Here is an 11,247-nt window from a genome sequence, read left to right on the forward strand (position 1 = left end):
CTTTGGGCATGAATGAGGAATGTAACATGTCTCGGTTTATGTGAATGGCATTGGGATATTGGTGACACCCGTGGCCCAAAAAGGTACTATGCCTGGTCACTTCCTTACATTTTGTCTAATTGGATTATTCATTCTAAATACTACAAATCAAATTAATTTAATCCCGCAATAGGGATATCTGGGCATAGCCGTTTTCCCGGTGCCACGCACATGATGTATTGGGTGGTTGCTATTGACGGTAGAAATGAATGATGTTTTATTCTAATGTCTGTAACTGATTTATGAACGGCAAAAAAGCCAGATGTCCTCAGCGACCTACAGCTTTGTTTAAACAATCCCAAAATTGTTTTGCTTTGTATATATATGTATATTTTGAGATGTAATTACTAGTCACATTGTTGATTGCTAACCGACTCTATTACACAGTTCCAATCTGGGTGTGATGTGAGGTGATTAGCGGTGATTTTGTGCACCTGCACTATGTCACCACTGTTTTACCCATTTGAATTAAGCCTTTACTATAGATTATACAACTAAAGTGTATTTATTTAATCATTTTTCATCGGTATGAGTCCTCATGTGTTGTTTTAGATTATTCATTTTACTACAGCTTTTACCACAAACTGTACAAGTAAAGGGTTTTTCCCCTGTGTGAATTCTTATGTGTGATTTTAGATCACCTACTTGACTAAAGCCTTTTTCACAAAATGAACAAGTGAAGGGCTTTTCCCCTGTATGAGTCCTTGCATGTTTTTTCAAGTCACTCATTTGACTACAGCCTTTGCCACAAACTGTACAAGTAAATGGCTTTTCCCCTGTGTGATGCCTCATATGTCTTTTCAGATCACTCATTTGACCAAAACCCTTGCTACAAACTGTACAAGTAAAGGGGGTTTCCCCTGTATGTATCCTCATGTGCATCTTTAGATGATCATTACGACTGAATCTTTGCTCACAAGATGTACAACTATAGGGTTTTTCCCCTGTATGAGTCCTCATGTGTGTCTTCAGACTATCATTTTGAGTGAATCTTTGTTCACAAACTGTACAACTAAAGGGCTTTTCCCCTGTATGTGTCTTCATGTGTGTCTTCATATTTGCATTATGACCAAAGCCTTTACTACATATTGCACACGTAAAGGGTTTTTCCCCTGTATGAATCCTCATGTGAGTCTTAAGACTATCTTTTTGAGTGAATCTTTGTTCACAAACTGTACAGAAAAAGGGTTTTTCCCCTGTATGACTCCTCATGTGTTTCACAAGGTTAGCATTTTGACAAAAGCCTTTACCACAAACTGTACAAGAAAAAGGGGTTTCTCCCATGTGAATCCTCATATGTGCCTTCAGATTTCCCTTACGATTAAAGCTTTTGCTACAGACTGTACAACCAAAGTGATTCATCACTGTGTTTCTCCCTATGGCATCAGTTTGTTTTGATGACGTAAAGTCCTGGGACAGCTCATTGCTGAAAGACCATCTTTGTCCTTCCACATTTTGTGTGTCTAAAGCAGACAGACCTTCCCTGGTTTCCCACACATTACCATCTACTATTTCAGTGTCAGATTCAGAACAGTGCGAAGAGAGGAGCTGGTCATCAGATGCTCCACAGACCTCTACACCAGCTTGTGATTTCATGTGTTCAGTTGAGGTGCTGGCTACAGGCTCTGTGTCTCTGTTTTCATCATCATCTTCACTTTTCACTGCTAGTAATGTCGATGTTGACCCATCACCCTCGTCTGGTCTTTGAAGTACCTCCTCCCGTTCATCTTTAATCTGTGGAGGCTCTGGTTCATCCTGGACGTGACTGGAACTCCTCTTCTCTTCAAGGGAAACCTCCTCTTTACACAAAGGAAGGTGCAGGAAGTCTAGATAAAAGATTACATGAGAGAACCTTTTTTAAGATTTGAACTTTACTTTTCCATCTCTTTTGTAGCTGTTATAGTTGAAGTAACTCTCTGCTGTAAATACAAGCTCAAATCTATCCACATTCATCAAATAAATTGAATGTCATTGTATGGTATTGTAAGCATGTTATTGACTCTGATCATTCTTAGTGTTTCCCTGTTTACGTTCCAAATTGGTAAAACATAATAAAAAAGGCACATTTTAGATTACAACTCTAAGGTATATTAACGACAGTTTAATGTTAAGTGATTTTATTTTGTTAAAATAAGTGTTAAATACCTCTATATTCTGATAGCAGCCAATGTTCAGTAGTCTCACGTAGCCAGACAACTATTCCACAATCTCCGAATGGTATATATAGTATGGAACTACACCTCCCGAAATCCAAGTAAGGAAGCTGCCATTTCCGTTTTCGAAAAATATTTTAAATATATTTTCATTTAATTTTTTATTAACATTTCTGCTAAGCAACAAGATATATGTGCGTAGGTGATTTCTGTTTATATTAGGATAAAGTTGCGCGACTGTAAAGACAAAACAGAAGTGGGGAGGAGGCTCCACTTCCGCTTTATATTTTACTCATGTTTCTGTTGCTTCAGACATGTCTAAGACATATTATGTCTTCTAAGCCAATAAACTTAAGTCAAAACTTAAATCAATGCCTTGTTTATTGTAATTCACTCTGGATTAAGAGTGTCTGCTAAATGCCAAAATTGTAAAAGCCTAACAGAAAAAAGGACTTTGAAAATGAGAACTTCATTCATGACACAAGACACTTTACATAACTTTTAAAACTCTTTATTGTCCTTATTTGGGTTTCGGAGCGACCGTTCAATGTCACCCTCAGAATAGGGATGCTAGAGCTCAAGTGCTTAACAAAGTCACCTTCAGTGTACACTTCCTGCAGTGTAGCAGTGGTGTGGGTCTTCCTAATGGCATCTCCATCACAGTGGGGCTGTTGCTGCTTTTTGTCTCCGGCAACAGAGCTGTCCTCTCCGGGGTCTGACTGGGTGGAAGAGGTGTCGGGCGCAGGACCGAAGGGGTTCTTTTCAGGAGTGTCCACCTCTGGCAGACACATCAATGAAAAGGAAATTCAAATATTATATTATTGTAATTGACAGACAAAAGCACACAATTTGGAGATTTGGGTAAAACTTATGACATTTTGGCACATTTTTTGAAAAGTAAGGTTCAAATAGACTCTGGGCGCCTGTAGCATTACACTGCAGCTTCAAGCCAAGCTTGACAAGACCTCAATGCATCACAGATGCAACACATTGTGGGCTTGCAGGTGGGCTGCGTTTGCCATGGGACACCGTCGTGCAATGAAGCATAAATCAGGTAATGCCCTGCCCCTTGCTGTAAACATACAGGCTGGGCACAGGGCACAGGACACACACACACCTCACTTGCACCATATCTCACATTTCTCATTTAGCTGAATTTGTCCGTTCTCTGAGACAATTCTGGCATTGTATCTAAACCATTACAGTACATGAGCATATGAATCCTACATTTTATTGTGCAAGAGATAAAGAGCACTTTTCTCAGCACCAACCGTGGCCGACACAAAGAGAGAAGGTTTCTGTGGTCTTTAAATTAACACACAGCCCGCCAGAACTGTAGAAAACGGTGTTAAATTGCCAGAAACTGCCAGAAACGTTATCCAGGGGTTTATATTAAACAGTCCAAGTGGGACAGTGACCGCGGCTATTTTGAAGATTCACTTGCATTCACTCGCATTCACTTGCATTCAATGGTCCGCGTTCAAATGCCTGTATCTCCAAATCGGCGCAATGAATGTCGTTTCTGGTGAAAACAAGGTTTTTTAACGGCCGACAGCAGGCGCTGCGATACTCTCGGTCGGGTTTTTTCTGCACCGAGCGAGAGAACAACCGGTCAATACACTACACACAGTATTTTGTCATTGTAACATGCGGTTACGGATATTTGGCTCTTCAAAATAAGTGTTACACGCGATAAAACCTTGGCAATGCGTGATTTATTGCTGGCGGAAAGACGGTTAAGTAATACAATACTGCACACAATCCATGTTTAGGGCCTAGTACACACAGCCACGGAAAATGTGTCTTTATGTGGCCATAAAATGGGCATGGATACATTTAAAAATACAGTCGGGCCAGCACACATCCATGAGATCATACAGTGCTCACCATCTTGCTGTTGCCACCACCTGTTATGTTCTAATCACCCAATTCAACTAGCAGTACCATGGCAATTTATCATATTTTAACTGGGGACCCCCACCCTGACAAGCATTTGGAATTGTAGGAGTTGAGGCATTACATTTAGATACAATATCCACGGTGAGGCCTTTAGGAGGGCCATTCAAGCTGCAAGTGGAGCCTGCAGCATCACTGTTGCCCAGGTGGAGCATGCAGAACCATTGCGGCTCAAGAATCCGCCACTCCTGAATGAAGTGTCAGGAGTGCTGGGAGTCTGGGAGTGCTGGGAGACTGGTGCAACGCATAATTTGTTCATGCACACATCAGATTTAGTGTTACCTTGGAAGGAGGGATGGGACAATACGAAAATAACACGTCACGATTATTGTGGCAAAAATAATTGCGATTAACAATATTAATCAACTATGCTTAAAACTTAACACATTGACATAAAATTACATAATTTCCTGTTCAGTGATTACGCTAGAGGGCGCTCTTCACCAACCTGTGACTAACTACACAAATCGGGCAGCACTAATATCTCAAATTTACAGAGATGGCGACTCAAGTTAAAGACTCCTACTCAAGTCGCCACTCGCCCCTCAAAGACTCCAGACTCGACTCGGACTCGAGCTCAATGACTCATGGTCATGGAGTATCAACGAGTGCAGTCATTACCGTATTTTTTGACCCACATTAATTAATGAAATGCCTGAATAAAAAAATTACATCATTTCCTGTTCAGTGATTACGCTAGAGGGCGCTCTTCACCAACCTGTGAATGATGCTATGACTTCCTGAGAAGAATCAAGGAAGCTTTGAGAAGGAAAGGAAATTGTCATGTGACTGACACTTTCATGGAGGCTTTCATAGGAGCCAAACGACACCCGGAAGTTCGGCAGAATGCACTGGAGTCAATGAGAGCTCAGTGACGAGCTCATGAACAAACACTATTTCTGAATGACTAGACCTTTTGTAAAGTAATCGCTTCTGGAAAACAACATAAGATATGTAACACATTATTGTCTGCTCTGTTACTTTTCGATGTGTACACTGTGTCATTTTATAGAGGTATGGTATCTAAAGAGCACAAAGCACCTTTCTGAACGTACAAAGTATCGCGAGACTTCCCACCGTTTCCTGTCTGTCAGTCAAATCTTGCGATACCTCCGAGCCAGAAACGGTACCTGCTGCTGTTTAGATCCTCAAAGAAATTATATACTGTGCACATCGAAAAGCAAGTGATTAGAAAACAACCTGTGATATGACTTATTTTATATTCCTGAACCGATTATATGACAAAGGTCTCAATTGTCATATAATTTGTTATGAGCTGGTCCAGCCATCTCCATTGACTGCCATGTATTCATTGAACTTCCGGTGTGAGTTGGCTCCCATGAAAGTGTCCATGAAAGTGTCATGGCGCAGCCCAGTCACGTGACCATTGCTTTTCCTTCTCAAAGCTTCCTTGAGAAGAATACAACCGTAAATCATGTGATCCAAACAAACTCCAGTCCATCCACATTTTTTAATAAAGTCATCTATCTCTGATTTATTTTCCCAGATTGCGTTTTTGGTGAAAACAAGACATATTCAACTGTGGATAACTAAAGAACACAATTTTTCTTCACCGGCTGATAGAGGAGACCCACGTCCTCCTCCCTGTTGTTTACATCTTATCCGAGGAGAAAAAGGGGGGAAAAAGCTAATGGAAGAAAAACAGTTATTGTTCAAATACCATGCTGTATGTCTTTTATTAAGATATGCATTATCATGAAAGCATTTCTCACCTGTATGAGTCCTCATATGCCTCTTCATAGTAACCTTATGATTGAAGGTTCTTTCACAAACTGTACAAGTAAAGGGTTTCTCCCCAGTATGAGTTCTCATGTGTGTCTTCAAAGTATAATTATGTTTGAAGGTTCTTTCACAAACTGGGCAAGTAAAGGGGTTTTCCCCTGTATGAATCCTCATGTGGACCTTAAGAGTAACATTTCGATTGAAGCTCTTTTCACAAACTTTGCAACTAAAGGGTTTTTCCCCGGTATGAATCCTCATGTGTCTCTTTAGAGTTCCCTTACAATTAAAGCCTTTGCCACAATCTGTACAGCTAAAACCTGTTTGTTGTGATAATTCCTTGTCCTGGGACAGCTTGTTGTTCAAAGACATTGTTTTCCCATCCACATGTGTCTTGCGTGATTTCAGTGTGTTTAAAGTTGACTGATCTTTCATGGTCTCCTCCCACTCACTGTCTTCAGTGTCAGATTCAGAACAGTTTGAAGAGAGGAGCTGGTCATCACTAGTTTGTTGTAATGCTACCCAGTACTTGACATAAGCTTGAGTTTTCATGTGTTCAGTCGAGGTGCTGGCTACAGGCTCTGTGTCTCTGTTTTCATCAGCTTCACTTTTCACTGCTAGTAATGCCATTGCTGACCCATCAGCCTCCTCTGGTATTTGAAGTAACTCCCCTAGTTCCTCATTATTCTGTGGCGGTTCTGGTTCCTCCTGGATCATACTGGGGCTCCTCTCCGGTTGTTCAGAGGAAACCTCCTCTTTACACGCAGGGGAGTTCAGGAAGTCTAAGTAAAAGAGAAAACAAAATACAACCATTAAATATTTGACATTGTATGTGTAGAGGGGTGCTAGCCCCTCCAATGCATGGCTTTTGAAGATTACATCATGTGGCAGCAAAGTCTACAGGCTTTAATGTTTTTTATTAGATTACTTATGTAAACCATTTGCCAGCCAAGTCTATGCACTTTAATTGTAAACTACAGAAAACCCCTAAGCAGAAACACTGTTCTCAAAGCCGATAGTAAACACTCCAAACGGCTCATAAGCAACATTACTGTAGGTCTACCCCAGATTTTGTAAATAAGGTCAAGACCCTGTCTGAGAAAACTTAATTTCCTCTCCATGTGCTTGATGCCCTGGTGGCCTCCAAGGTTTATTTCTATCTCCAGGAGTATGAGGAGTCACTGAACTTTGCTTTGAAGGCTAGAGACCGCTTCAAGAGTGAGTCAGAGTCTCAGTATGTGGAATGCATCACTGGTGAGTTTTCAAACTTATTTCTTTATTAACATCAGGAGAAGGATTAAACAATGCAGTTGTATACATTTCTAAACATGACTCATAACATTGTTGTTTAGTTAATACTTTATTTAATCTGCAATGTTATGGGTCAGTACTTTAACTGAATGAAGGCTTCCCTGAATAGCTTACTATGGAGCAAATTGTATACATATGCCTATGAATGTTTTCCCAAAATTAGATTAAACATTAAATCACAATATATTGCCTTGCACACAATATCAAACTATATTGAACTGTGACCTCTGTATTGTGATTCGTATTATATCGCCACGTTTTGATTGATTGATTGACATATTTATAAACAGAATTACAGGCACAATTTCAAGCACAACTCAATACAAAGACTGTTAACTGTGAGTGGACGACCCAATAAAGCATTACACGTGGCAAAACACAGCCCTAAGCGATGCAAGCAGTTAGTAAAAGATGTATCTTTTTGTTTTGTGACAAATGGCTCTGATGCAATTGGCTGTAAAGTTAGCAATCAGCAAGGAGATGCATGTCACAAATTGCAAATAAAGAACACCCCCAACAAACAAAACAGACATAGGAGTGCTCAACCATCCATAAATCACATAGGCCTATGTATCTAAACTGCAACTTCGTAGGAGAGTTGCAGGCTGTTGACAGTGTGATGCCACTGAAGGCTTACTGTCTAATAATATGACGTTTGCTGGTTCACAGAATGAGGCTATACGGTTTGCCCATTAAGACCTGATGCCGCTCCTACAAAGGCAATAGTGTAGAAGCTGCAAGCCAGTTTCGAATTGCAGCCGTCCGAAGGTGCTCTTTGAGAGCGGTTTTGATGGAGTCAAGGGATTCACATGTCTAAATGGCTGTTGGTTGGGCTTTCCACATTTTAGTCTCATAGGAGAAAGAGTGAGCTTTCCAATTCAACACTGCTTTCTGTAGTGTGAGATGGCTTGACATAGCCTACAACAGGGTTCCCCAATTAATTTTCCTCGAGGGCCATATTTTGATTAGGGTACCAGGCTGGGGGCCGAGTCCGCACGCGTGAGGTCGAGGTCTTGCCCTGAAAATTCATTTTCAGGGCAGGACCCCATTTGAAAAGGATGCCCAGTTTGACATGCATAGGCTACTGGCCCCCATTTAATGCCATTTATATCTGTTTGTTTGTTTTTTTAATTCTTCGGCGGGCCGCAAGGGGGCGCTTGCGGCCCGCGGGCCGCCTATTGGGGAACCCTGGCCTACAAGTACACCCCTTGGACATGCTGCTAGATATTGGATACAGAGTGGGCACTGTACCTGAATGGCTATTTTCCCCCAAATTTAAAACAAAAATCGTATTCAGTAATTTGAGTACGGTACGGTACATTATTAGGGATGGGTAGCAACTGACTAAATAAGCAATTTAAGCCTGATTTAAGTGCTTGTTTCACCCCGCTCTAAAATGTTTACTTTCCACTCCTAATTTGATTATCTGTAGCTCTGTAAAAAATACCTTTACTTTTTGGATATGATACTGCGAAAAGGGTTTTCGCCAAGCTTTTGGGGGGCTCGACCCATTTCGACTTACGGTATGCAGAGATATCCTAAGACTTAAGGGATCAAATAAATTTTTCTCCTATGAGACTAAAATGTGGAAAGCCCAACCAACAGCCATTTAGACATGTGAATCCCTTGACTCCATCAAAACCGCTCTCAAAGAGCACCTTCGGACGGCTGCAATTCAAAACTGGCCCCCGTAAATAAAGTCTGAGTTCCCCCACCACCAATTTTTCCCCATACTGTAAATGAATTGAAAATGGTGGACCCTGTTGTAAACAAGTTTGAGCTTAATCTTGGTGTTGTCCACAGTAACAGTTTTTGTATTGATATGTGCTTTCGTTTGAATCACATGATTTCGTTCTACATACTGTGAAATAAAATGTTCAATCAATCAATCAATCCTGACACGGAACCTCTTCTCGGAGCTAACAGCGGAGGGTGAGGTTCCACACAGGGCTAGTCGTTCATAAATAAATTACTATAGCCTAGGAGGTGGTAGGGAAGCTCCGATCAGGTTTTCCCGATCACCCGATCGAATCGGGATTGAATATTTCCAATATTATTTCCTCCAGGTCTTAAGTTAAGGCATAAGACGTGGTACTTAAGACACGCAAAATAGGGCCCGTTAGCAGCCATAGCCCCATATGTGACCTCAGTCCCTAAGCTCATTCTGTAGCTCCGAGATGAGGTCCCACCGTGAGAGCCTTAAGGCCTATTCATAGTCTGGATTTTCGGTGGTGAGGTGACCACCGCTCCGGTGGTGAGCTGACCACCGGAGCTGCAATAACGTTGAGCGGTGGTGAGTAAAAACAGAGAGAAGGGCTGGAGCGGTGGCGGTGGTTTGCTCTTCACCGCGGCTCGTGACATCATGTTGTAGTTCGGTGGTCACCCCACCACCGAAAATCCAGACTATGATGTATGAGCAAAGCAAAGCAAAGTTCTTTGTTTACCCAGGGAAGTGGACTAAGCTCGAGATGCTTGTTTACAGCCACACCCTGCTCATAGAACATTTCATGGTAGGGGTTCAATGCTTTGCTCAAGGGCACTTCAGCGGTGGTAATTTTAACGTGCCGGTCCGGGGATTCAAACTGGCAACATTCCGGTATCAAGACCGCTCCGCAAACCGTTCGGCCACCGCTGCCCTGAGCCCTGAGCCTTTAGTCGCTTTCAGAACCTGAGCCCTGAGCCTTTAGTCGCTTTCAGAACCGGCGCATGGTTTGATGGTTTCCACTAGGAACGTTGCTTAACTTGCTTAATACCCTATTCTGCACATCGTATCCTAAAAGTAAAGGTCCGATAATTAGCAAAAGTAGCCTAATTTTACTTTAGTTGCGGACAAGAAAATCCAAGTTTCGGGTAACTTGTACGATGTGCAGAACGTAAGCAACGTTCCTAGTGGAAACCATGCGCTGGTTCTGTAACCCGGCGGAAGGCTCTCACAGTGGGACCTCATCTTGGAGCTACACAATGAGCGTTGGGGACTGGGGTCACATATGGGGCTATAGCAGCCATAGTACCATCAACCTAGCCCCGTTTGGAACCTCAACCGCCTACCATCAACCATGAGTATTACAACAACACCGAACACCACATGAACCCACTGCCCTATTCTGGGGCAAACATTCTGGTTATAGTACTAATAATATTGTTTCTGGTGTTTACTGTTTATCGTGTATATAGTCCGTGTAATAAACCCACGGTGTATTTTGGAACAATGATGTGTTTTGCCATAACGGGTCGTTGGACTAGCTGGGGTGATTTACGCATGTTGCGCGCCCGTGTCATGCAGTGCAAGATCTGATGCGCAAGCTCACAAGTTTGAGCTTGCAGATCGGATAGTTTCCGTGTGCAGCACGGAGCGCAACAAAGTATAAATCAAGCTTAACGGGATTTCGGTCCCCCGGACGATTTGTAATGGGTGGTCAGGTGGGAACAATTAATGGACAGACACCTTCCAGGCCTCGGACTGACAGAAGGGTCCCTAATGTCCGACGGTCCATCCATTGTGTCTATTTACCGTTAAGCTAACCAGCTAAGCTAACGGGCTAAACTACCACATCAAATCAAATAATCAAACAGCACATACCGAGTTCCATCGCTGCTACAACTCTGTTGTTGACTTTTTTTTATTATCCTAAAGAGCAGCAGCAGCTTTTGATGAACACTCCGTGAGATGAAGGCTAGTCTGCTCTGCTCCGTTTCTGCTCTGATTTAACACCATGTTTGTCTTTACAGTCGTGGCTGCAGCCTGTCTACAGAAACGTTAAAGCAAAGCATTGAGTTAAACATAATAACAACACATAACACTTCCTGTCTGAACTTTCACAATAGAATTCAGAACAGATCCGTTTTCTTTGCAAGCTTCTGCCCACTGCCTGGGCATAGAGCGGATACGGAAACGGTTTGATTGATTGATTGATTGAAGAATTTATTAACAGTTTGCAGAATTACAGTACATTTCAAGCACAAACTCAATACAAAGGCTGTTAACTGTGAGTGGACGACCCAATTAAGCATTACACTTGTTTCCAACAGGGTCCACCATGTTCAAATC

General features: G+C 42.0%; 1 protein-coding gene across 1 annotated transcript; it reads right to left on the reverse strand.

Annotated features, from left to right (window-relative positions):
- Positions 1-398: 398 nt before the first annotated feature.
- On the reverse strand, positions 399-10,919 carry LOC306912326 (uncharacterized protein). Its single transcript, XM_079488469.1, has 4 exons — positions 10,780-10,919; positions 5,882-6,670; positions 2,791-2,970; positions 399-1,865 (listed from the first exon to the last, which is right to left on the reverse strand). Exons 1-4 carry the CDS (start codon positions 10,787-10,789, stop codon positions 553-555), a joined length of 2,292 nt encoding a protein of 763 aa, XP_079344595.1. The 5' UTR covers positions 10,790-10,919; the 3' UTR covers positions 399-552.
- Positions 10,920-11,247: the final 328 nt, after the last annotated feature.

This window comes from Electrona antarctica, assembly GCF_951216825.1.
Source record: "Electrona antarctica genome assembly, chromosome: 19".
NCBI lineage: Eukaryota > Metazoa > Chordata > Actinopteri > Myctophiformes > Myctophidae > Electrona > Electrona antarctica.